Source organism: Bubalus bubalis, chromosome 1, assembly GCF_019923935.1.
Source record: "Bubalus bubalis isolate 160015118507 breed Murrah chromosome 1, NDDB_SH_1, whole genome shotgun sequence".
Lineage (NCBI taxonomy): Eukaryota > Metazoa > Chordata > Mammalia > Artiodactyla > Bovidae > Bubalus > Bubalus bubalis.
Genome location: NC_059157.1, coordinates 39434238 through 39461668, shown reverse-complemented (window position 1 = coordinate 39461668; position 27431 = coordinate 39434238). Strand labels below are relative to the sequence as shown.

The window sequence follows — 27431 nt, the reverse complement described above, 5'->3', positions numbered from 1 at the left end:
TCAGTGTCTGTCCAGATCGCGTTGGACGGTAGTGACTCTGTGGTAGACCCGCAGTAGCTGTGTCTGCTGTTTTAAAAAGAATTGTTTAAAAAATAAATAAAATAAATAAAAACAAGTGTTTATATTAAACATTGGCAATAAAAGCACATTTTCATTACATTCATTGAGTAAACTCAGATCAGGCAGATTTCTCCTAATTTCCCTTTCCTCAAAAAATAGTTTTCAGTTTGATTTGGGTTCTTGTAGGTTGTATGATCTTTGGTACATGTGTGTTTCACACGTGTGTGCGCGCGCATAGGTTTTCTGTGAGCCAAGCTCTACTACATTAGATGTACTGCTTGGTGGGTTACTTTTTCTTCCTCGCTTAGACCGTGTGTTCTCATGTCAGCGTGTGTATGTGGCTCCACTGTCTTCTGCTTTGTGTTAAATAGCATGAACATCTCTTGGGTTCAGGCACCCTTAGATCATTGATGATTTTTACTAATTATATGGTTCATGTAACCTGGGTGAGTTTATTTCTCCAAGTGTAATATCTAGAAGTGGACTTACACAGTTCCGCCAATAGTGTACAAGGGTGCTTATTTTGTGACGCTGACCTGTGCTGAATATTACTCATCTGTTAAATCTTTCCTAATCTGAAGCATTAATAATGTCTGCTCACACCCTTTGCCACTTAAGGATTTATTCGTCCCTAAAGGCATTCCCTTTGCTCCCCCTCCCAAGGGCAGATGCAGCTTGAGTCTGACTCCAGGCCTGTTATGGCCTCTGGGGAGGCTCTGCTAAGCTCCCTCCCTGCTGCCGGCGTGAGCCTCCTGCTCGCTGTGCTTCACACTCACTGGGTGCACTTGTTAGAGCTATCGCACCGTCTGTTCCTCTGTCTGAATACGCTTCCCTCATCCGCCCGCAGCAGGTTCTCTGAGTCCCGTGGGGGCACCTCAGGGAACAGCCCTCTGACTCCTGTTTACAGAGGCGGGTCCTTCCCACTGTCCAGCGTCCTGACCCTCCCCTGCCTTTTTCCTTCTTGCAGCACTTAGCCCTTCTAACGTACTGTAAAGCTAGGGGCAGTTGGTCTCACGGAAGCACAGGGCCCCTCGTGGGTGACAGTGCTTCCAGACCTGCGGCACCTGGCGTCTCTACGTTCTGCTGGTCACCTGCCCACATTGTCGCTGCGACCCTGGAAAGCGCGGTGCTGGCCGCTTCCACCGCCAGGGGCCCAGAGTCACAAAGCCGACTGCTGGTCAGGACCTGGATTCTACGCGGGTACTTTGTCAGAAACAGTGCAGGCCTGACACTCATGCTATTTGATTCATTTGTTATGTATATTTTCTGTCATTCCTTCAGAGAATAAGCTCCTTGATGGCAAGAATCTTTCTTTGTTTTAAGACCAGTGTCTGACATAGTAACCTTTTTATTAAATGATGAATGAGTGAGTTATTAAGGAATTGAGCAGGGTGCCAATTGAGAGCACAGTGTAGCACCAGCCTTGAATGCTAAGAAGTTCTTCCTGTAGATTGGGACAAGAAGGATTAGACTGGGATTCACATGAGCACATTGGGCTGAGAAGTGACCTCCTTGGATATGAGCCCCGGGCTTCCTCGTTTGTTGCATTTCGGGTGTGTAGTTACTGGCCGGATGGAGTTTGACTTAACGACAGTAAGACAAGATTAAATAATGGTTCTCTTCTTTGGTAGTTATAAAATAATTCCTTTTGTGTCATTTTACCATGTCATGATTTTTTTTGGGGTGGGGGGCAGTGGGAGTGGATAACTAAAAGAAGCAAAAGTTAGGAAAAAGAGACTAATTTTAAGAATTCTCGTGGAAACGATGCAAAGACCCTGAAAATGCCTCAGAAAATGTAGCTATTTAGCATATAGCTCTTTGCCTAGGTGCTCAGCTGCTCACTCATGTCCGACTCTTTGCGACCCTAGGGACTGTAGCCAGCGATGCTTCTCTGTCCATGGGACTTCCCAGGCAAGAATACTGGAGTGGATTGCCATTTCCTCCTCCAGGGGATCTTCCCAACCCAGGGATGGAACCCAAGTCTCCTGCTTTGACAGGCAGATTCTGTACTACTGAGCCACCTGAAAAGGCCCATGTAGTGCTTTATTCAGTCTTAAAATTCTGTTCATGTTCTCACAGTTGTAGAAAGAATAAATACTACAAATTCACATATAGTGCAAGAAGTACCTCTCTAAGAAGGTTTTATTATTGATATTACAAAAGGTAACAGCAGTGTGTGTGAAAGGTTTCTTTTCCTGTCTTGCGCAATTGCAGTGCGGTGTTAATTTTTATGTTCTTCTTGTGCAGCGCAAGTGTATGCAGCCCAAAGATTTTATTCCCAGAACACCAGAAAACGATAAAAGACTGCAAAGGAAATTTGAGAAAATGGCTAAAGAGCTGCAACAGCAGAAAACCTCTCTGGGTAAGCTGAGAGACCAGGATGTCCTTGGTGCTCGTGTCTGTGCTTGTGGCCTCGTTTGCTGGCGGACTCCTGCATCCTGAGGCACGTGGCTGAGGGATACAGTTTTAGCCTCACAGGTTAGAGACACAAGTCACTGCAGGAAACCTGACCACAGTCATCATTGGGCCACACTGTTGAACTGACCGTTCACCAGATTAATGGAACTATTTTTCCCCCAGGGATGATTATTAAAGATGTGGTCTTTGATTAACTCTATTGGAATGAATCCATTTTTATTTCTTAGTTGTGTGTGTGTGTGTGTGTGTGTGTGTGTGTGTGTGTGTGTATCTGTCTGTCTGTCTGTATTTTTACCCAGGACTTGGTGTTTTTATTTTGTTATCCAGAGTAGTCAGATGTTAGATGATACATTCTTGTAATGATTTAGAAAAATACTTTCAAAGATCATATCAGACTTTGAAGTACTTCATGTGTTCTTAGTATTTCTCTTTTTTACTTTTTTCACTGGTCTCTCAATTCATTGTTTCAGACCAATCTTGACACATCACTGATACAGATAAGCAGTTTTGTTAAACTATAATGCTTAGCATAGAAATAGAAAGTGTTCATTCCTCTAGGTGTTGAGCCTGCGCACGATGCCCGATAACGCAGAAAACTGGCTGAATCCCTTGTCCTCAGCTCAGTCCTTCCTTTCCCCAACAAATCAAGTCTCTCTCCCCAGTGCCTGCGGCCGCCTCCTGTGCTCCAGGCCACGCCCCTCCCCGCGGCGTGGCTCATGTCGAGCCCGTCCCTGCAGGGCCCGGGGGTCCCTCAAGCTCCCTTCTTGCCGCCAAGTTCACCCATGGGTCTCTGTGTGTCTGCCAGAAGGGAAGGGGAAACCTGCGGAAGGGGGACAAGGGTGTCCTTAAAGGAATAACATTGTTGAAGAAGGAAGGCATTTTTTAACTTAAAACCGGATATTTATTTTCAGGTACCAACGTTCCTGTTCTCTCATTTGAGTCTAACGGCTCATTGGTGTACAGTCCGACAGGTAAAGTCTACAGGGGCCACCACAGTGCAATGAAGAAGAGGCTGCAGGAGATGAAGGAGAAACGGGAAAACCTTTCCCCCACCTGTAAGTGTTGGCACTTGACACAGGGAGAATTGTGAAATAGGTGAATCAATCGTGGAAAGGGCTTTTTCTTTTACATAATTATTTTAGCTGATGTTTCTTGATTCTAACTGTTTCAGAGCAGACTTTGTTGATACTTTCTTCCAGAAAATCTTTTGCTTTATTCTGATTTTTTAAGAATATAGTGGGTTTTTAGTATTCTCCAGGTTTAAAATCCTATTTGTTGTATACCTTTGCTATTTAATAAATTTGGGAATTTTCTTTCTTAAAAAATTAATCGTTCCCCTCTTCTGAAGTTTGCTTTAGATTAAGTGTTTAATGCTTCAGTTTACCTTTTACTTTTATTTCTTTTATCTTAACTTTTTAAGTAATACACAAGCATGTTTTCATAAAACAGTGACCAGTGTATTGTTTGTAATAAACCTCCGTCTTGATTCCCACCTAATTCTCCTCTGCCCCTGGGCAACCTGAGCTTTGTGTTTCTCCAGGTCTTTTTCAGTGGGTCATCCATGTAGTCATGAAAAAGATTAGGTTTCTGTATTTTTCTTTGCAGTGGTGTAATTTTTCTTTACCTAAATTAGATTGTGGCATACCTCTTACTTTAAACCTTTTTTCATTTAGAAGTATCTTGATGTAGAATATCTCTCTCTTTTTTTTTTAAGATGTTTCATTGTCTATTTTTCTAGTTTTTCTTTTTAGAGATAGTGCTGCAGTTTTTTGTTTGTTTTTTTTTAGCTGCATGGTATGTGGTCATTTTCCTTTTTGGCCATCCAGCTTGCTCCCTACCGTTTGCTCTCATAGCCCACATGCTAGTGGACATGCTTCTACATGAATACATTTCTGTGTATTTCATGTATTTTCAATAATATTAAGTCACGAAGGCAGACTTAAAAGGTTTTGGTAGATATTGTCAGATTGCCCTTCAGAAAGTTTGTGCCATTTCACCCTTTGCCAGTCGTTTATGAGAACTTCAGTGTCTCACCCTTGGTAAACTGGATGGCATTAGTCTTCACATCTCTCTCAATCTGAGATGGAAACATTGCATTCTCTGTTTAATTAGCTTCTGAGGTCGCCAGTGAGTTTGCTAGTGAGGTTGAAAGTCTTCATACCACTGACTGCATTTAAATGTTATGCTCTGGACATTATCTCTGAATCTTTGTACAACTGCCTATTACGTATTATTTTCTTTCTGATTTGTAAGAGCTAATTACGTGTTACAAGGATTCTCTCCCAGCTTCTTGTGTGAGCACTTGTACTTAAGTAGGAGGCACTCAGCAAATAGACTGTTGAATAACATGCACAGACTCTGCTGTTTATCATTTAACATGTGGTGACTTGTAAGAAACAGATACGTTATGTTTAAGGTAGACAAACCTGTTTGTCTTTTCCTTCTGGCCTTCAGGATTCCTGTGATGTGTAGAACTCCTCCTGCACAAGGTTTTAAAGTTGTTGTAGCTGTTACATTTTCTTCTATTACTCTTGCAGTTTAAGGTTAGTTATTTCATCTGTCCTGAATCTGTGTTTGTATATCATATTGCAGAGGGCAGTTAAGGTTTTAAGGTTAGTTGTGGCTGCCAATAACAGATAAACATGTTGCGTTTCTTTGTCCTGACAAAAGAGGAGGCAGGTCTGTGTTCTGGGTGTTCTGAAGAGCCTGGGCCCCATCTTCCTGCCCTGCCTTCCTCGGGGCCAGTTCCCTGTGAGCAGCCCCACCAGGTTCTGTCCGCTGCCACTGCTGGGTTCCGCTGGCCAGACGCAGTCCTGTGGCCATTCCTGGTTGCAAGTTAAGTGCAACCGTTTATGGCTCAAGAGCTGCAGAGGCAAAAAGGCACTCTAGATAAGCAGAAAATACAGTACAGGTCTGTGTGTTTGTTTTCATACGTCTAATTTAATCTTCCAGTTAAGTTTAGAATGGCCAGTGGTATTCAGGATGACATAGCTAAGGAAACGCAGTAGTTTTAGCCTAGGAAGTAGGAAACAAAACCAAGTTGTCTGCAGGGCCTGGCAGACAAGACTGACGTGTAGTCTTAACTGGGATGTGTATTTACACTAATTAAATTTGGTTCTGTTGTAAGAGGAAGATGGGAATGGTTGTTGAGGTAGGACACTACCAATGTCCCAGGGGAATATCCAAATGGGTTCAGCAAGTAATTGTGTATTTGCCTTTATGTGTATGTGGAGTAATTTGCCTTAGACTTTACTCCATTGCTTTGCAGTGTTAATTGTGCTGCATAACTGCCTCCAGCACAGTTTAAAACAACTGAAAATTTTGTCTCTGTGCTTACCTTCCTTATCTTGGTTTATTCTCATTTTATAATTGTTTTCTCAGAAAAGTATCCTTTATAGTCTCCTCAACAAAAAGTCTTTGTCTGTGTGACCAAGGTATCAATTTTGTTTCTGATCTGCATGGCCTTTGAAAATAACACCCATGGTCTTGCTTGTTAAGTCACTGGTCACCTGAAAGTCCCCTATGAAACCTCCAGGCTTTGTCAGCCTCTGCACGCTGCACATTTGGGGCTGGGTCTTTCTTTGCTGCTGCAGAGTCCTGTGCCTGACAGAACGCTCAGCAATATCCCTGGCTTCTGCCTGCTAGACGCCCGCAACACGCTCACGGTTCACCCCACCCAACCCGTGATGTCTAGCGGTGTCTGCTGGGCGCCCAGGCAACCCCTGGTTGAGAACCACTGCTTTGCTCACAGAGGCAGCTGTCTGTGATTATTGTGAAAAAAGGCCTTGACCATGGAGCAGTGAGACTGACTGAAACGCCCTCTTTGCCTCTGTTGAGCTTCTGCTTAGGTTCAAGGTGGCCATCTCGCCAGATCCCTTCCAAATTTTATTACCCTAGGGGTTCATGCCTTTTTTTAATGGAATGACTTGTATAAACTATATTTTAATGACTATTATCAGCAGTAGACTTGAGTAAGACGTAGTTTGTGTGCTCATTGTGCTGCTGAAGTCTAGAATGGGAAGTACCAGGAGTAAGTTGTGTGTGTCGTACAAGAGCGGAACAAGTGGGCCTGCTGTCGGCCTCATCTGCTCCCAGAGCTCAGAGCTGTGTTAATGAGGAGTTGTGATTGTGTTTTCAGCCTCCCAGATGATTGAACAGTCTGATGATAACACTGTGAACCTTCTGCGTGAAGCATCTTTGAACCTTTCACATGATACTTTGTGTTCAGGTAAAATTATTTTCTTTTCTGTGATATATTTAAGATTGGTAATATGATTTTCCTGTTTGAACGTTTTTCTAATGAGAAAAACAATTTAAAAACTAGAATTTGTGAATTTCACCCTGAAATTAAGTGTCGTAATTTACAAAAAATAGATGCTGTACTAAAATTAAGCCATGAGAAATTATATGATTTATAAGCATGCTTTTGGTTCCCCTGCTTTTTCTCCTAGATACTTGCTTTCTTGGTACAGAATCAACTGCTCATTTAAAAAAAAAATTGTACGTGAACCAATCTGCATGCAATTTAAACTATACAGTGAGCTTAAAGTACTGTATTTAAACCATACAGTGGTTTAAACTATACAGTGAGCTTTAAGTAGTGTGTTTAAAGCATACAGTGGTTTAAACTATGCAGTGAGCTTACGGTACTGAGAACCAACAGAGCCAAGAGAGAGTTGGTTCACACAGTGTGTAATGAACGTATGAACAAGTCAGGAAGTAGGTATAGATCACAAAAACTACAGGAGATAAAAAACAAAGAGGCTTTCTAATTAGAAGCAGTGTTGGAAAGAATTGGTAAAATTAGAGTTTTGTATTATGGACGTGGTTTTGTAAATGTGGAAGTCCTTATTTCACTCTAAATGATCATTTTTCATGGGTGTTGTCTTTCTGGTCATATTCCATTTCTTAAAACCATGTCACCAGCCCCCGTTAGGGCCATGTAAATAGCAGTGCTCCCTGGCAGGAATATATTCAAAAGTTGTAAACTGCTGCGGACTGTCTTCTGAAAGCCACCACAGTGACAATAACAAAGCACAACCAAGATACTAGGGTTAAACAGAGGCTTCGTTTTGTGCGTGGTTTAGTCTTTAATCTCTTTGTGTCAAAATTATTTGCCCATGTGTCTTGAATTATCCCCATCTTTTTTACTTCATGCCTGATGCACATTATTTCATGTCAGTTGGAAACGAGTGACTACTGTAAACGGAATTTCCTTGTTTCCTTGTGGGATTGCTCACGTGTTTCTGTCTCATCCGATTCTCCTGTTAGCCCTGTGCTGTGGACACTGTTGTCCCCATTCGGCCAGTGAGAACACCAGGCCATGGTGAAGGCAGACAGCTCGTGCGAGGGCCTGCCATCTGGCTGACCCAGGCTTCGACCAAGGCCATCTGCTTCAGAATCTATACTCCTAGGCCATGTCACGCTGCTTGTCAGCCTTTTGAAAAGTGAGCTGAGCTTATTCAGCTGCTATTAATAGAACTAAATGTGTGCTGCGTTTCCAGCTGTGGACTTCAGGACACACAGCACCATCCACCTGCTGGGATTCCCCCTGTTCCCTGGGGGCTATCTCCATTCTTTGCCTCTAAGTAGAGCGTTAATGCTGTGGCTGGGTTAAGACCCTGCTGTCGCCTCAGATGTGGAGTCCATCGCACTGGAGCTTGGACGCGGCGGCCTCCCATCTAGAGTCCTGGCTTCCTCGAGGGTCCATGACTGGCTGTGGGTGCTCTTCCTGGAGCCAGGCACCCAGCGGGTGGATGTCCAGAGCACGTTCCCGCCTCCTGACCCCGTCCTGTCTGAAGTGTGGGGAGCCTGGCATTCCTGCTTGAGAATGCCGGCAGGAAGGCATCCTGACAGGATGGGAGGAGGACCCTTCTGCACCAGGAGCTGCACTCAGGGAGCATCGTTGTATTGTTGTACTGACAAGTACTTCTGTACTAATTTAAACCCTTAAAAAGTGAATTCTTCATTAATGTTTTCCAGATGACTCTTTTGCTGGTGGTCTTCCCGTGTCTGCTGACGATTTCTGTGGAGGCTCTGCAAGTGGGACTCAGGAGAGGAAACTGTGCGAGTTCATCACTGAAAGGGGAAGTGATGTGTGTGCTGCGTCGCCGGTGTTGCAGACAGGCAGCGTTGGCCCCTTAGCAGCTCCCTGTCCCCTGGATCTCTTGACTCCTCGCAGATCCACCAGCAGTCCTCCCAAGGCAGAGACCCCCCAGCAGAGTGGGGCTGCGGGTGGGGTTGTCACCCCCATCTCGAAGCCATCGCAGCCAGTGGCCCAGGGGTCGTCTGACGGGAAGAGGCGTTTGTCTCCTGTGTCCTCTGCTACAAAAGGCCGTCCCAGAGGCTGTGCACAACACATGGGCTCCTCAGCCAAGAGAAAAAAGGCACCGGAGAACTCTTGTCCAGGCTTGGAGGAGAGACGGAAGAGGAGGCGGTCCCTCGGGCAGCGCCCTGCTCCCCGACTGCGGCTGTGGAAGGCGGAGAGCAGCCTGCGGTCTGTGCGGAGGCCCGCTGTCAAGAGTCTGGCCCTCGAGGAGTTCTCATACGATGATTACTTTTCTCCTGATAATCTCAAGGAGAGGGTCTCGGAGGGGCTTCTCGCGGAGCAGCTGCCCTCCAGACCCCCTGCGCTCCACTGCCAGAGGAGCCTTTCCAAGACCGAGAGGACCAGCCTCCTGGACAGGGCTGACCTCTCCCTCATTGGCAGAAGCCCCAGGCCCGCCGTCAGCACCTGCTCCACGGCGAAGCCTGCGCTCTCCGGGGCAGATGCGGAGCTGGGCAGCGGGACCTTGGGGGGCACGTCTGCTGCTGACAGGACCCTGGGCCCCTGTTCTTGGGCCGAGGCCCAGGGTGGGGGCGATGTCCGCCCAGCTGGGGGTGACGCTCCGCAAACTCCCAGCCAACTCATCCCCCAGAAGGGACCACGGGGAGACCGCAGCCCTCTGAAAGGAAGCAGGGAGGAGACGGAAGAATGGACTGACCCCCAGAGCACACAGAAAGAAGGCGCTCCTCCTGAAACGACGGAGTCCGCTGCAGCGCACAGTGAGGGTAAACCGAGCGCTGCAGGTGGCTGTGCTGAGGACAGACCTGCGGGGGCGAGGGGGGCCCCAGCCCACGGCAGCAGTGGAAGTATGTGAGCCCCTTTCACAGGTCTCTCCACTCAGAATGGGCAGCAGGACGTCCAGCTGCCACACGTAACACAGCTTTTTCATAAGCAAAATATTTCTTTTTTTCCCTTTTTAAAAAAACTTTGAAGAATGTATGTTTGATATTTACAATGGTAAATTCTTTATTCTTGAGGAGTAGACAGCTTACTGCCCTATGGAGTTTCTAGGTTCCTTGCTTAAGCCTGTTATGAATAGATTTCTCTAAGTCCTATAGGTGCTATCTTTTGTGAAGAATGGCCTTGAGAGGGTGTTTGTCCTGGTTTCACTGTAGCCTCTCACTGCAGCATCACTGAGCAAAGACGCACACTAGTGGAGAGCTTGTAAAATGATCTGTTTATAACAGGGAGGCTGTTTACTTTAAAAGGGAAATTAAGGCAGTGTAAATCGTGCATCTGTTTATAACAGTGAGGCTGTTTATTTTAGAAGGGAAATTATAGCAGTGTAAATCATGCATTTTGTCAAGAAAAGACATAAAAACATAAATGAAAGTAAGTTATCAATATTTTTGAAAAAACTACCTGGTGTTAGCTGTAGAGAAATATTTAATACTTTAAGCAAGTAGTTCATTGTAATAGACCTTTTTAGACTTTTATTTGCTTTAAGCATATATAATTTAAATAGATTTATTCCTATCTGTAATTAAAACCATGGTAGCAGACTATGTCGGAGAAGGCAATGGCACCCCACTCCAGTACTCTTGCCTGGAAAATCCCATGGACAGAGGAGCCTGGTAGGCTGCAGTCCTTGTTGTCGCTAAGAGTCGGACACGACTGAAGTGACTTAGCAGCAGCAGACTATGTCATTATAGCAAAAGTAACAACAATAGAACGGGAGAAATATCAATAACCTCAGATATGTAGATGACACCACCCTTATGGCAGAAAGTGAAGAGGAACTAAAAAACCCCTTGATGAAAGAGGAGAGTGAAAAAGTTGGCTTAAAGCCTAACATTCAGAAAACTAAGATTATGGCATCTGGTCTCATCACTTCATGGGAAATAGATGGGGAAACAGTGGAAACAGTGTCAGACTTTATTTTTGGGGGCTCCAAAATCACTGCAGGTGGTGATTGCAGCCATGAAATTAAAAGACGCTTACTCCTTGGAAGGAAAGTTATGACCAACCTAGATAGCATATCGAAAGCAGAGACATTACTTTGCCAACAAAGGTCCGTCTAGTCAAGGCTATGGTTTTTCCAGTGATCATGTATGAATGTGAGAGTTGGACGGTGAAGAAAGCTGAGTGCCAAAGAATTGATGCTTTTGAAGTGTGGTGTTGGAGAAGACTTGAGAGTCCCTTGGACTGCAAGGAGATCCAACCAGTCCATTCTAAAGGAGATCAGTCCTGGGTGTTCATTGGAAAGACTGATGCTAAAGCTGAAAGTCCAGTACTTTGGCCACCTCATGCGAAGAGTTGACTCATTGGAAAAGACCCTGATGCTGGGCGGGATTGGGGGCAGGAGGAGGAGGAGGCGACAGAGGATGAGATGGCTGGATGGCATCACCGACTCTGTGGACATGAGTTTGGGTGAACTCCGGGAGTTGGTGATGGACAGGGAGGCCTGGCATACTGCAATTCATGGGGTCACAAAGAGTTGGACACGACTGAGCGACTGAACTGAACAAGAATAGAAAACTTTTTGACTTTCTTATTGTATGGACAAATAGGTTTCAGCAGTCAAAAGCGAAAAATCATGAACTTAAATCATCTCCACCAAAGATTGGGTTAAAATTTCAGTGAAGCCAAGTTTATTCTTTATTATTTTGTTAAATCCTGAAATCATCTTAACCTTCATCTTTTTTTTCCCCCATCTTAAACGTTTTTAAAGTGGAGAAGTCATAGGGATTGAAATGGACATAGTTGTCTTGCGTATTTTTTCCTTGGGTTCAGACTCCTTAGAATCATCTCAGAGAATTTAGTCTGTGTATTATTATCATTTTTATATCTGAGCTTTCTCATTTATATAAAACTTTATTATATATTTATAAAATACATAAAACTTGACAACCTTTATATTCCTTTATGGTTAGTATGTGCTTTCAAAATACTTATTTTAAAATGATGTCAGATCTAAAGTTAATAGAAAACAGTGGGTATACAGAGTTATAGTAATTAAGAAGTTCCTGTTCTTGAACCTTACATTCTCATTCTCGGTTTTCATTTCAGCTTTTGAATAATACTTAATGATGTGCAAACATAAATCAAGTAAAAATAAAAATCTGCTTTCAGGTAGTGTGAAGCATCTTACAGTCCCAACACTGTGAGCAGTGATCGCCCTCCACTGGGACTCACCCCATATCCAGGTCCCTGTGGCGTCATGGGGTGCGGGGAGGACCCTAGAATAGCTCCATCTGACTCAGAAATGGGTCAGATATTCTCAGTGTACTAATGTCAGGACATCTGGATGCCCCTTGTTTTATGTCACTTCAGTAGACAGGTCACTGAATTTAGGGCAGGAAAAGACCTAACTATCTGGTAACCTAACCCTATCCCTTTGTTTTGTTATGTAAAATCAGGACCCACCGATGTTTTAGGAGGTCCATAGTCAGCCCACCTGGCATTTCCCCTCTTTGGGAACCCAGCACAGGTAAATGCACTTCGCCTGCAGCCATCCTAGACGGTCGAGAGATGCTGAAACCGTGGAACAGCAAAGCCCAGTCTGTACAGCAAGCTGTGCCTCTCCAAATCCTGATTTTGAAATAAAAGTCATTTTTCAATTTATGATTTCCGTTTACTTTTACTCATTGCTCTTGGTAGTATCTAAGATGTGCTGTAGAGCTTGTGAGAACAAGTTACTAAGAGACTCAAAAATAAATGTTAGTAGAAAAGTGCATGGAGGGAGAAACCTGATTTTTAAAAAAGTAACCTTTGAGGTCGTTGTCATTTGTTCAGTCAGTCCTGTCTGACTCTCCATGACCCCATGGACTGCAGCACACCAGGTTTCCCTGTCCTTCACTATTTCTCAGAGGTTGTTGCTCAACCTCGGGTCCATCAAGTCGGTGATGCCATCCAACCATCTCATCCTCTCTTGCCCGCTCCTCCTGCTCTCAGTCTTTCCCAGCATCAGGGTCTTTTCCAGTGAGTCGGCTCTTTGCATCAGGTGGCCAAAGGATTGGAGCTTCAGCATCAGTCCTTCCAGTGATTATTTAGGACTGATTTCCTTTAGGATTGACTGGTTTGATCTCCTTGCTCTCCAAGGGATTCTCACGAGTTTTCTCCAGCAACACAATTTGAAAGCATCAGTTCTTCAGCTCTCAGCCTTCTTTAGGGTTCAACTCTCACATCCATACATGACTACTGGAAGAACATAGCTTTGACTAGATGGACTTTTGTTGGCAAAGTGTTGTCTCTGCTTTTTAATACACCGTTTAGATTGGTTATAGCTTTTCTTCCAAGGAGCAAGCATCTTTTAATTTCAGTCGCCATTTGCAGTGATTTTTGAGCCCAAGGAAATAAAGTCTTCACTGTTTACATTGTTTCCCCGTCTATTTGTCACGAAGTGATGTGACCAGATGCCATGATCTTAGTTTTTTGAATGTTGAGTTTTAAGCCAGCTTTTTCACTGTCCTCTTTCACCTTCATCAAGAGGCTCTTTAGTTCCTCTTTGCTTTCTGCTGTTAGGGTGGTGTCATCTGCATATCTCAGGTTATTGATATTTCTCCCGGCAGTCCCGATCCAGCGTGTGATTCATCCAGCCCAATGATGTACTCTGCATATAAGTTAAATAAGCAGGGTGACAATATACGGCCTTGACGTACTCCTTTCCCAATTTGGAACCAGTCTGTCTTTCCATGTCTGGGTCTAACTTGCTTCTTGACTTGCATACAGGTTTCTCAGGAGGCAGGTAACGTGGTCTGATAGTCCCATCTCCTTAAGAAATTTCCAGTTGTGATCCACACAGTCAAAGGCTTTGGCGTAGTCAGTAAAGCAGATGTTTTTCTGGAGTTCTCCTTTTTTTTTTCTGTAATCCAACAGATGTTGGCATTTTGATCTCTGATTCCTCTGCCTTCTCTAAATCCAGCTTGCACATCTGGGAAGTTCTCAATTCATGTACTGTTAAAGTCTAGCTTGAAGGATTTAGAGCATTACCTTGCTAGCATGTGAGATGAGCACAATTGTGTGGTAGTTTGAACATTCTTTGGCATTGCTCTTTGGGACTAGAATGAAAACTGACCTTTTCCAGTCGTGTGACCACTGCTGAGTTTTCCAAATTTGCTGGCATGTTGAGTGCAACTCTCTAATAGCATCATCTGTTAGGATTTGAAATAGCTCAGCTGGAATTCCATCATCTCCACTAGCTTGTTCATAGTAATGCTTCCTATGGCCCACTTGACTTTGCGGTCCTTGATGTCTGACTCTAGGTGAGTGAGCACACCATCGTGGTTATCTGGGCCCATAAGACCTTTTTTGTTCGGTTCTTTGTATTCTTGCCACTTCTTAGTATCTTCTGTTTCTGTTAGGTCCATACCAATTCTATCCTTCCATCTTTGCATGAAAGGTTCCCTATTAACCAGTAGTTTTTTCTTTCTAAACTTTATTTTCTAGTTTCATAAACGAGACAAGCACATGCTCAGTGTAAGACAAATCGCTAAAAAGAGTAAAACCGTCCTGACCTCGCCTCCTGTTGGTTCATTTAGCAGCTATTTCCATGCAGCTGTTGTGTCCCATGGTCCCCTCTGATTCCCAGGGAGACGGGAGAGAAGTGGGCAGTGACTCCTGTCTTCCCCCACCCCACACATGCAGAGGCCGTGTCCTAATGAGGAGGATGGGCAGCACAGGAATGTCAGTGTCACGTCAGGTAGCGAGAAGCATGAGTAGAAGTGTGCTGGTTAGAGAAGGCAGCCAGGGAGGGCTTCTCGGAGGCGGTGACCTCGGCCCTCAGGCCTGGGCACAGGAGAAGAGGTACCTTCAGCCTGTGGAAATGGCAAATGCGAATGTCCTGAGGTCGAAAATGCTCGCAGGAGCCCCAGTGAGTCCACCGCAGCAGCAGCTACTCTCTGGGCTGAGAGCGACTGGGAGGAAGTGCTGTCAGGCAGGGGAAGCCTGGGGTGCTTTGCTTTTGTTCCCAGGTGTGACGAGAAGCCAGTTGTGGTTGATGTTTTGGATGTAACCCCAGGTGCTCGTGCACAGGCCGTGGCCAGTGTCTGCTAGAGACAGGCTGCCAGCAGTGGTGCGTTTCCTTCCGGACGTTCCGTGGAGTGTGTGCACAAGTGCCTTAAGTTCAGGACACGTTAGGGGGCTTTACTGCACGCATAGGACTATGGTGTCCTGGTGTCTTAACATCGTTTTTTGTTTTTGAAACATGTCAGTCATTTCCGTATTGGTGTCAATGGAGCAGCAGAACTGCCTCATCTTTAAATGTCTAAAATATTTTAGTCTAAAATATTTTAGTCTAAAATATTTTAAACTTTGTGGATCAGGAGGCAAAATCAAGGTATGTAGGTATAGTGAGAAAACCATTTTCACGAATTTTTTATTGACGAAACTCACAAGTTCAGTAAAGTCTTTTGTAATACAATTCTAATGAGGATAAAATTCTCCTATTGGGGAGGGATAACTTAATAGCGGTTCAGATAGAGAGCTCTTGTCACCAAAATTGATGTTAATGTTTCCTAATGCTGCCACGTAGTAAGATTTTAGGGATTTCAGTGAAGGCCGTTTCACACGGATGGGGACTGCCAGATCCTGCTACCAGTCCCTGAGCAGATGTCTTCCTGGAGCACGTGCTTGCGTAGGAAAGATCTCTGGGATCCCCCGAGAGTGTCCCCTGCGTGTTCTTTGTAGCAGGCTATCCGAGTGCAGAGGAAGCGCCTCGGTTTTGTAGTCACTTGGGTTTTGAGTAAATGTGTGCTTTGCCCTTTCCTCAAGGTCTATAAGTCGTTGCTGGAACTGTAGGTGGCTTGTGGGAAATAGATTATGTTAAATTTCCATGAGAATTGAGATCCCAGGGTTTTAACTTCTGGCACTGCAGGACAGGAAGTGTATAAAGCTGCTTGTTGTTACTTAATGTGTGGAAATGGCTCTCGCTCCCCCTCCCTGCTTGGGACTTCTGACCACAGCTCTTCAGGCAACCACCTGAGTGGGTCTTCATGGTCAAGCAGATAAATCCGACTCCCCCTGAACTACTGCACAGCCAGGCCATTGCTGGTTCCTTGCTAACAAAGGTCGCTGAAGGGCTTCCTTCCATTGGTGCCACCTGGCTGTGGGCAAGAGCAGAAGGAGATCCTTCCCAGGCCCACACCCTCCCCCCGTCCCTTGGTCTGATCGAGGCTTGTCTGTGGGTGATGGAGTTGCGTGTCAGCACAGAGACATGCCTTATCTAAACTGTTCGGCCCTGTCCAGTTATTAGGTTCTCCTTTTTCATAAATAACAGTCGGCGGAAAAGGTTGATGAAGGCTTCTTAGCACATTTCTATAACACGAGCTCCGTCTACCAGCTCTTGTTGAAGGCAAGTCTTCAGACACACAGATAATTTATTAAACATTTTGGCACGCAAATGGGGGACTCTACACAGATCAGATCAGCGTGCTGAAGTCTCAGGCGTCCTTTAAGTTAACTGTGGTGGTGGTGATGGTGGTTTAGTCACTAAGTTGAGTCCGACTTGCGACCCCATGGACTGTTGCACCGCAGGCTCCTCTGTCTGCTCCTGATCTGAAAGCTTTACAAGAGGCAGACAGGATTCTCAGGGCTCCTTTCTGGATACTGGTCAACATCAGGCTGCTAGAAAGTCCTCAGCCCTATGGTTTCTCATACAGCCATTTGGGACCAAGTCTTGGATATGACCCCCAGGTTCCAGCTTTGGCACCTGCCCTATTCATACAGGGGTAGGAGGGTCCCGTGATGTTTTAGCCCATCCCTGAATTTAACTGAGAGATATTCCTGGCATCCTTTACTCTGACTGATAAGCTGGTGATATCACCAGTTACAGCTCATTTCTTTAATCCATTTTGCCAGTTACCAAAACATTTAGTGTTTGGGGGGAGGGTTTTCAGGAGTTGTCTCCAAGGTGTCATGTTTAGCCTGAGTGCTTCCCCATACCCTTTCCTCTGGAACCTGCCAGAGGAGGTAAGCGGTCCTGGCAGCTCGATGTAGGTTACTCAACTTTAGCAGGAAGGCTGACTACAAGGAAGGTGTTAGAACCTGTTGATTATTTGACTTCATTTCCTAATTAATCATATGTGTACTCTCTGCACCTGCTGTGTTCAACGCGTGAGCACTAGCAGGGTAACGATGTGAAGCTCTCTCCCTTTCCTTCAAGCTTAGATGTGCAGGGAACATGTGAGGTTAATCTACATACGAGGATCAGAGAATTCAAAAGATGGAGAGGTGACTCCCAATGGGAGAGGTTATATGGTATTAAAACTGATCTGCATGTTTAAAATCCATGTTTTAATTATCTGTACAATGATTATAAAGGAAATGATGCCACATCATCTTTTGAAGATTTTGATTAGATTTTTGGCTTTCTTGGTTAACAAAATGAACTTGATGTTTTGGCAGCTGTGTGTGTGTGTATGTGTGTGTGTGTGTGAATTGTCAGCTGAGTCTTGCTTGCATAGAACCTGCGAACTTGCACATATCCCAAATCCCAGTAGTATATATAGAAAGGACTTTCTTCCCACAGTCTCAAAATTGTGCATTCTACATCGCTCCTAAGTAATTCATTATTCAGATTTTAGGAGCTTAGAAGAAATTTCCCATTGGGACAGTGTTAAAATGTCATGGTATATGCCTTTGTCATTGAAATTATAGACTCTTAAATCAGCCCTCTCTAACCTTTTTGGTCTTTGATCTTGCAGAATGTGTTGTTCAGGTAAATAGTAATTGCTTAAATATATTATTAACAGTAGTGTTATTAGTCTTAATTCTGTGTCTTGGCAGTAGGAAAGTGGGGTGTGCAGGAGGATGGATGTGGAGAGTAAGAGTTGTTTTGTGTTGCTCTGCCCTGGGCAGGACCTTGCCATGGACCACGTATCTCTGAAGAAATTTAATGTTTCTTCTTAACCATGTGTTATGCTGTCTGCCCGTGGTTCTGACCCAGAGAGATCACCCCTCAGTATTGAAATAGTTCTTAATCCCGCTTATCTCTGCTAGGGGAGGGGAGGTAGTGATTCACTGATGCCCTCTGAGAGGCAGCTGGGGTCACTTATCTTGATGTATCAGTACTTGATGATATTGATATCCCAGACATTTTTAATTGGCGAAAGTTCAGGCAGCATAACTGAATGATAAACATTCTGGGGCTATGAATTTTTTCCCTTTGTATTTGGTCTTTTCTTCCCTTTGAAACGGAGGCCGTGAATCACTTGTGTAATGAAGAATGCACATGAGGAGAGAAGAGAGTCTAGGATTTATGACTTTGGTCCTGGGTGGTTGATAACGCTCATCGTACGGGGGTGTGCCGGAGGAACAGCAGATACAGGGTGGACGTGGAGGCCAGCCGAAGGTTCCCGGAGGCATTCACGGCAGATGGCCACTAGGTGCTGGGGTTATCAAGCCACATCTCAGCTGGGAGGTCTCCGTAAGAGGCATCAAATTAGGAACTTCAGTGATGGATGGCTTTCTGAGCTGTGGTGAAATCACCTTTGAGGTGATGACAGCCCACTCGAGGAGCAGACAGCAAGGGTCGCCAGGGGGTGGGGGAGCCAGGACGCTGGGGGTCGGCGTCTGCTCACTGAACTGCGGCAAGGAGTGGGATCGACCTGTTCTCTCCTTTCTTGGCCCTTTGAGCTACTTGCAGTTCACTGATGACATCCTTAAAGAAGACAGGAGTCAATGACTGTAGCTTTTTGTGAACTGATATTTTAACATAACCACATAAATCATTTGCTGATATCAGTCTGTGACTGCGTGATGGTGAAAGCATGTCATTAGCAATGTTTGTCTTAGGTGTTAAGTGACAATGCGTATTCTGGACCTTTATGTCTATGAAACACTTTATTGTTATTTAGTCACTAAGTCATACCTGACTCTGTGACCCCAGGGACTGTAGCCCGCCAGGCTCCTCTGTCCATAGGATTCTCCAGGCAAGAATACTAGAGTGGGTTGCCATTTCTTTCTCCAGGGGACCTTCCCGACCCAGGGGTTGAACCCGTCTCCTGCATAGGCAGGCAGAATTGTTTACCACCGAGCCACCTGGGAAGCCCACAGAATGCTTTACGACCTGTTTTCCTGTTCTCAGCTAGAACTGAGGCAAAATGAATAAAAGTAAGAAACTTGGCATAGCCAGATCTTAGCACACGCTACTGTGTACAGAATACCCTCTCACATGGCTGATAACCCATTCACACCAAGTAAGGTGTCTAGCTGCTGAAACCTTCACCAGGGTTGGGCAGTCACCTGGGGCTGGAAAAGGACTAGGGGAACAGGGCAGAAATCCAAGACTGCTGGGGGCGTGGTGGGATCCACACGTGACTGGTTTGAGCCTCCGAAGGAGTCCAGTATTAGGGTCTGTAGGTGGTTTAGAACCTGACCTTAGAGCGTCTAGGGGGCCCAAGTTGCAAATGACTAGTTTGAATTCAACAAAATGCTTAACCATTGTTGTTCTGCATTTTGTCGTCACTGAGCTAAACCCTCAGTTTTGAAGGAAGAGTTGAACATTTCCAGTCAGACCCACCAAACTTCATTATATCTGTTTTGTCAGAGTGTCCTATTTTATTGGAAGTACTTGCACGGCAGTCACTCTCATGTTACATGACTTTTAATTCCCGATGGCTCTTAAATCCTCTAACCCTTACGTTGTGTTCATTTCTGTCTGTCTACATTGTTGCAAGCTCCCTAAGAAAGAAGAAAGAGTCACTCACTCAGTGGTGTCTGAGCCTTTGCGACCCCATGGACTGTAGCCTACCAGGCTCCTCCGTCCATGGGATTTTCCAGGCAAGAGCACTGGAGTGGGCTGCCATTGCCTTCTAAGGATGGGGCAATATCTGTGTGTCCAAACATCTTCAGTGGGCAGCTCCTGACTGTAGATACCTTGTTGACAAGCATGTTGGCATCCAGGGGCGATGGCATTTCAGGTAGGCGGTGGCTGGGCCCCGATTGTTGCCCAAGGCTGCCGTGTGCCCTTCATGTCAGAGTGTGCACTACCCTACTGAAACTGTACGTTGTGGCTGGTCTGCTGAGTGCCTCAGAGTGCAGGTAAAGTCACACAGCAGGCAGGCTCTGGGGCAGAGAGAGTGAAATCAAGGAGCATGATCCGAAGCTGCAGCTGTAGGTGAATCAGTTACATAGCTCACACTCCACTTTTGGTTACTTAGCACTTCTACACCATTTAGCATCTGACGAAGCCTCATTTGACATGATGAATATGTCACTTTTTGGCTTGTGTGTCTTCAGGACAAGAGTTTGGTCTGAGGTGTAAGCTTGTGGGGCGTAAAATCACCATCTCTAATTTATATAGATTGTAACCTGAAACTTTGTACCAAAGGCTGTTTTCTAGAGTAACTCAGACTTGCCCCAGAGCTAAGATTTATTTCCTCTAATACAGAACTGCCTTCTCGGAGAAGCTGGTTTTTGATCATTAGATCAAAACTGAAGAACCGGAGTTTGAATAATACATAAAGTTTAGGCATCTTTTTTTTTTTTTTAATTGTTTATTTGACTGTGCAGGGTCTCAGTTGTGGCATGAGAACGCTTAGTTGCAGCACGTGGGATCCAGTTGCCTGCGAGGGGTGGTGCACGGGCCCCCCATTCTGGGAGCTGGGCGTCTTAGCCACCAGACCAGCAGGGGAGCCCCTGTGGGCGTCACGGTGCTCATCAGGCCATCAGTTGGACAAGCGGGGTTCTGTGGAACTAGTGCATTGTCATGCGACAGGCATGGTTGTTTCTGACCCTTGAGTTGTGAATTCTTGGGATATGGGAGCATAATCAGTGGAATGTTATAACTAGACCTCAAAGAGCAAGCCATACGCAATGTTTATTGTCAAAGACTATACTTTCTTGTTGCCAGAATAAGTGAATTAATTAAAAAAAATTTATTCGGCTTAAGTTGCATTAGTATTTCAGGCCACGTAAACTTGTAGCTAATCTTCAATCCGCTTGGGTTTTAGGTGTGAAAAGTGGACCAACAAGGCACAGTGTTGTGGCCAGCTCACGGAAAGGCTGCCAGGACCTCCTCAGACTGCGGGAGGAATCCAGGAAGAAGGGGAGAGGCCAGAAGGTCAGTGTGTGCAAACATTGTCTTAAACTTGCCGCTGCTGCCGTGCCGTGATGTTCTGCCCTGGGTTAATGCCACATAAACTACTCTGTCCAGCTTGCGTTTGATTTTTTTAAAAATTAATTATGGGTGGATGTTGGGAAACTGACAATAAAACCAAGAGCATTGCTTACATTCAGGACAGAGTTACTACTGGGGGAGCCAACCTCCTTGCGCCCTTTGCCAGGGCATTTCTCGCTTGTAAAAACGCCACCAGCTTCGCTCGAGCAGAGAGCGTTGGCCGAGCCAGCAATTGTTGTTCTATAATCTGAGTAGTAAACAGCCACTAGGTAGGAGGTGAAGAACCCGGCCATCTGGGATTTGTGAGCTGCTCACGGCCTGACCCGAAGCCGTTGGAGGGAACAGTTTTGCTGCTGAGACTCAGGTCTTCCGAGGCTGCAGCCTGGGAACCTGCTCGCGCGCGCGCTCACTCTCTCTCTCTCCTCTCTCTCTCTCTCCCCCTGCCCCCTCCCCACTGTCTCAGAGCAGTACTGAGTTCTGAGGCCCACACGCTGAGGCTCACATGGGCCGCTCCAGGAGGACTTTACACTTGTTGATCCTTCAACATCTGCTCTCACGGCTGAGCTCTTGAATTAGCCCTTTGTTATCCTGTGCCACGTTTTTATGAGGCCAAGAAACTATAATAGAGTGAAACCCGAAATCCAAGTGACACGACAGCTGCAGCGATAAACATACAGTGATCAGGAAGGAGCCAGTTTTTAGGGGGAGCCACAGATTCTCAGGGAAAGAAAGTGTCAAGCCCCCCGACATGTGTGAAGCCCCCTGGGCCACTGGCTCCCATGTCATGACTGGTGACCGCCCTGAGCCTGGCGCAGCTTGCAGACCTGCCTGGCCCGGCCACCCTGTCCTGGTGCCCTGTGGTGAGCTGGTGGCCCGTGACCACGTCCAGGATGGGTTTCCGTGCCCTGGTCTTCTTCCTCAGTGCGGCATGGCCACTAGCCTTTCCTTTGGAAAAACTAGGGCCAGAGCCGGGCCAGCACTCACTCCTCTGATACTTGTTATGTGCACACTCTGTCCTGCCCTGCTTCTTCCCGTGGGTCCCATCCGCCCTGAAGGGGACTGGCCCCTGCTGGTTCCACGGGAAAGAATCTCCTGGAGGGCCTCCCCACCTCCCGTATTCCTAGTCCATCTCTCACCCCTCTTACCCTTTGGGAACCATGTTTTATGTTCATGAGTCTGTGTGTTGTAAATAAATTCATTTGCATCATATTTTAGATTCTACAGATAAGTGATATACTATGGTATTTGTCTTTTTCTGTCTGACTTACTTCACTCAGTATGATTATCTCCAGGTCCGTCCGTGCTCCTGCAAAACAGCATTATTTCATTCTTTTTTATGGCTGAGTATTATATTTACATACACACACTCACACCACACAACCTCTTTATTTATTCAGTCTCTGGGTTGGGAAGATCCTGGAGGAGAAAATGGCATCCAGTATTCTTGCCGGAAGAATTCCTGGACAGAGGAGCCTGACAGGCTACAGTCCATGGGGTCACCAAGAGTTGGACAGGACGGAGCGACTAGGCGCAGCACATTATATACACATACACGCACACACACCATACAACCGCTTTATCCGTTCATCTGTCAGTAGACATGCAGATTGCTTCCACGTCCTGGCTGCTGCAAACAGCACTGCAGTGAACACTGGGGTGTGTGTATCTTTGCACACTAGAGTTTTCTCTGAACGTATGCCCAGAAGTGGTTACTTTACGTTTAGTTTTTGAGGACCCTCCATGCTGTTCTCCATCGTGGCTGCGCCAGTTTACCTTCCCACCAGCAGTGTGGGAGGGTTCCCTTTTCTCCACACCGTCTCCAGCATTTATTGTTTCTAGACTTCTTGATGATGGGCATTCTGCCAGGTGTGAGGTGATAACTCCTTGTGGTTTTGATTTGCATTTCTCTAGTAATGAGTGATGTTGAGTCTCTCTTCGTGTGCCTCTTGGCCACCTGGATGTCTTCTCTGGAGACATGTCTGTTTGTGGCAGGACTCTCGGGTTCTGCCTGAGACCTTCTGAGTTGGTGTTTCCTGTGAAAGCCCCCATCCAGTACAGTCTCCCGCCTCAGGAAGGAACCTGGCTTCCAGTGCAGACGGTTTACCTTGTCTTCCTCAGGGCAGAGGACACAACCCGGATTTCCAGTCTTCCACAGACCTTTGTCCTGATCCGTTACTCTTGTCTTCATTCACTGCACAGCCTTTTCTTTAATGAATCAAGCGCTCATCATGCCTGAGGGCAGTGGCCCCCTGCTTTGTCCCATCTCAGGGATCTGAAGTTGTTGGGGTACCTGACTCACACCCTTAGACATCCTGATGTCTTTAATATGAAGTGCATCTTGGGCACTGGAATTCTTAGATTCCTCCTAAGCTAATTCTAATATGAAACAGAGTTTGGAACCACTGTTATGCCTTAGGGACTATGTCTGGTGTCTGGTATAGTTCAAACAAGCAATTTATCTTGGAAGAAGTTCTGTTTGTTTCTGAACTCTTCTCATATAAACTGATTTTATTCTTTAGACTTTTAAGAAAACAAGAACAAAAACAAAATCCTGATTTTATTTGCTTAATGGCTAAGTATTTTAGAAGTGTGAATTTAGGTAGCAATATAGAGATGAATGGTCATGGTTTATCACTGTACAGGTTAAAACTGAGAGCAATAACAACGTTTTTAAAATTCAGTTTAAAAATTTAAAGATACAATTTCCTGGCAGTTTTTGAGATCTTTGAATATGAGCGTGGGGAGGAGTGTTGGTAAGATATTGGTATCTTATGTGATAGCAAGTCAGCAAAAGCACTTGAGTTTAGTTGCCTGGGGTTAAAAGCTTACTATGGAGTGAGACAAGAGTTGTAGTGGTGAATTAAATACAGGTCTCAGATCTGTGACTTAACCAATGAAATGTTAGTCTTAAGGGTTATGCTAGTATCCAGTCATGTCTGTTTTCCCCCACCAAAACTGAGGTCTTACCTGCTTGTTTTCATTCCTTATCAGATTTCAAGACAACCCGGTGTTAAACTGAAATTTCAGACTTTTTAACATAGTCATGTTTTTATGTATAAATATATATTTAAGGTATTAGATTCCATCAAGTGCAACAATTGTTTTCAGTTTAAAAAAAAAAAAATCTTGCAACTGGATTTAATGTTAAATAAAGCAGTTTTCCTCGTAGCTCAGTTGGTAAAGAGTCTGTCTGCAATGCAGGAGACCCGAGTTCCATTCCTGGATTAGGAAGATCCCCTGGAGAAGGAAATGGCAACCCACTCCAGTATTCTTGCCTGGAGAATCCCATGGACAGAAGAGCCTGGCGGGCTACAGTCCATGGGGTCACAAGAGTTGGACATGACTTTGTGACTAAACCACAAAGCAGCTTTACAGGAAATATCTTTCATCTGCTAATGCCTCTACTGGAACAGAGAATTCTCATGTGTAGAATATAGGATCGTATTTTTGTGTTTCCACATGAGAGCTAGCATCCATACTGTTTCTGTAGTTATGAAAATGGTTTAAAACACATGTGTCTCAGGACCCTGATGATCTTTTTTAATCTTAAACTTGAGGTAACACCTGCAGGTAAGGTGATGTCCTTTCTGGGCAGCCCTGCAGCAGAGCAAGCCTGTGAGGCTGTGAATCCTGAGTTCTGTACGGTATAACAGGGTGGAAATCAGGGAGCCTGTGGGTATGGGTCCCGCCTGGTTAGGGGAGTAGCCTGGAGAGGATGTGATGCATCCCGCAGTTTGGGCGGATGCCTCTCATCCTCGGTTGCTTCTGTTGTCAGCCTGCTCTGGGGTCACAGACTTGCGGTCTTCCCTCTGCTTTGGAGAATTCTCATTTCTCTTTCTTTTACTTCTGGGGATCTACTCCATGTGTTACCTGAGCCTTCTGTGTCCCATGCCTCATGATTTTTCTGTATTTGCATATATCTTTCCTTTCTCATCTCCTCATTTCGCCCTGGGTATCTTCTCTTTTACCCTCCCCCTATAGAGGTCTGTGTTTATAGTTGTTGTCAGTCACTAAGTCGTGTCCGACTCTTTGCGACCCCATGGACTGCAGCATGCCAGGTTTCCCTGTTCTTTCTGTGTCTCCTGGAGCTTGCTCAAACTCATGTCCATTGAGTCATGATGCCATCCAACAATCGCATCCTCTTTCACCCCGTTCTCCTGCCATCAGTCTTTCCTAGCATCAGGGTCTTTTCCAGTTGGCTCTTTGCATCAGGTGACCAGAGTATTGAACCTACAGTATCAGTCCTTCCAATGAATATTCAGGATTGATTTCCTTTAGGATTGACTGGTTTGATCTCCTTTCAGGAGTCTTCTCCAACATCACAGTTCGAAATCATTAATTCTTTGATGCTCAGTCTTTAGGGTTCAGCTTTCACATTTGCCAACAAAGGTCCGTCTAGTCAAAGCTGTGGTTTTTCTACGAGTCATGTATGGATGTGAAAGTGAAAGTCTCTCAGTCGTTTCTGACTCTTTGCAACCTCATGGACTGGGAATTCTCCAGGCCAGAATACTGGAATGTGTAGCCTTTCCCTTCTCCAGGGGATCTTCCCAACCCATGGATCAAACCCAGGTCTCCACATTGCAGGCAGATTCTTTACCAGCTGAGCCACATAGAAAGCATGGATGTGAGAGTTGGACTATAAAGAAAGCTGAGCGCTGAAGAACTGATGCTTTTGAACTGTGTTGTTGGAGAAGACTCTTGAGAGTGCCTTGGACTGCAAGGAGATCCAATCAGTCCATCCTAAAGGAGATCAGTCCTGAATATTCATTGGAAGAACTGATGCTGAAGTTGAAACTCCAATACTTTGACCTCCTGATGCAAGGAACTGACTTACTTGAAAAGACCCTGATCCTGGGAAAGATTAAAGGAGGGAGGAGAAGGGGATGACAGAGGATGAGATGGTTGGATGGCATCACCGACTCAATGGACATGAGTTTGAATAGCTCCAGGAGTTGGTGATGAACAGGGAAGCCTGGTGTGCTGCAGTCCATGGGGTTGCAAAGAGTTGGAACTGAACTCACATTTGTACATGACTAGTGGAAGAACCATAGCTTTCACTAGATGGACCTTTGCTGGCAAAGTGATATCTTTGCTTTTTAATACACTGTCTAGATTTGTCATAATTTTTCTTCCAAGGAGCATGCATCTTTTAATTTCATGGCTGCAGTCACTATTCACAGTGATTTTGGAACCCAAGAAAATATACTCTGTCACTGCTTCCATTGTTTCCCATCTCTTTGCCATGAAGTGATGAGACCAGATGCCATGATCTTGGTTTTTTGAATGTTGAGATTTAAGCCAGCTGTTTTACTCTCCTCCTTCACCCTCACCAAGAGGCTTTCTAGTTCCTCTTCACTTTTGCAATAGGGTAGTGTCATCTGTATGTCTGAGGTTATTGATATTTCTCCCGGCAATCTTGATTCCAGCTTGTGCTTCTGGCAGCCCAGCGTTTCTCATGATGTACTCTGCATAGAAGTTAAATAAGCAGGGTGACAATATACAGCCTTGACGTACTCCTTTTCCTATTTGGAACCAATTCTAACTGTTGCTCCTTGACCCGCATACAGTTTTGTCAGGAGACAGGTCAAGTGGTCTGGTATTCCCATCTCTCTTAAGAATTTTCCACAGTGTATTGTGACCCACACAGTCAAAGGCTTTAGTGTAAGTCAATGAAGCAGAAGTAGATGTTCTTTTGGAACTCTATTGCTTTTTCTGTGATCCAGCAGATGTTGGCAATTTGATCTCTGGTTTCTCTGCCATTTCTAAATCTAGCTTATACACCTGGAAGTTCTCGGTTCATGTATTGTTGAAACCTAGCTTGAAGGATTTGGAGCATTTCTTTGCTAGCATGTGAAATGAGCACTATTGTGCTATTCTTGGAGAAGGAAATGGCAACCTACTCCAGTATTCTTGCCTAGAGAATCCCATGGACAGAGGAGCCTGGTGGGCTGCTGTCCATGGGGTCGCACAGAGGCAGACACAACTGAAGGACTTAGCATGCACGCATGCATTGGAGAAGGAAATGGTGACTCACTCCAGTGTTCTTGCCTGGAGAACCCCAGGGACGGGGGAGCCCGGTGGGCTGCCGTCTGTGGGTCGCACAGAGTCGGACACGACTGAAGCGACGCAGCAGCAGCAGTGCTATTCTTATGATAAACCTATATATTAAGTTTTAAAACTTCTTTGATTGTATTTTTCAGTTCTCAGCATTCTATTTGGATTTTTTTAAATTTCCAGTGTTCTGCCAAAATTGTTTATTTCGTTTTTTATTTCTCTGTGCATAATCACATTTGTTTCCAACTCTAAGCCCAGTATCTGAGTCCTCTGGCTTCTTCAGTCTCTGTCTCTATTACCTGTTGTTTCTCTAGTTTTCTGCCGTACGTTCTCTAACACGCTTGTTTAGTTTTGGCCTGTTTTCTTGCCGAGAGTGGACGTGATCTGAGGCCGTGCTCCTCTCGGTGCAGCCAGCTGTCCCCCTGGCTCACCTGCAGGTTTCTCTTCCTCCATGACTCGCTGCCTTCTCAGCTTGGCGGCATCTCCATCAGCGTGTCTGTGTCTGGTCCAGCTTCA

The 27431-nt window shown here is 45.3% G+C and overlaps 1 protein-coding gene across 12 annotated transcripts in view; it reads left to right on the top strand.

Annotated features, from left to right (window-relative positions):
* The window catches only part of MCPH1 (microcephalin 1), a 238398-nt gene that overhangs the window by 23239 nt on the left and 187728 nt on the right, over positions 1-27431 (top strand). For all 12 annotated transcript variants that reach the window (XM_006050680.4, XM_044938950.2, XM_044938943.1 and 9 more), the window contains 5 exons: positions 2308-2422; positions 3390-3533; positions 6617-6706; positions 8461-9609; positions 20695-20804. In XM_006050680.4, coding sequence (XP_006050742.3) covers positions 2308-2422; positions 3390-3533; positions 6617-6706; positions 8461-9609; positions 20695-20804 — 1608 coding nt within the window. The remainder of the gene's footprint in view (positions 1-2307; positions 2423-3389; positions 3534-6616; positions 6707-8460; positions 9610-20694; positions 20805-27431) is intronic.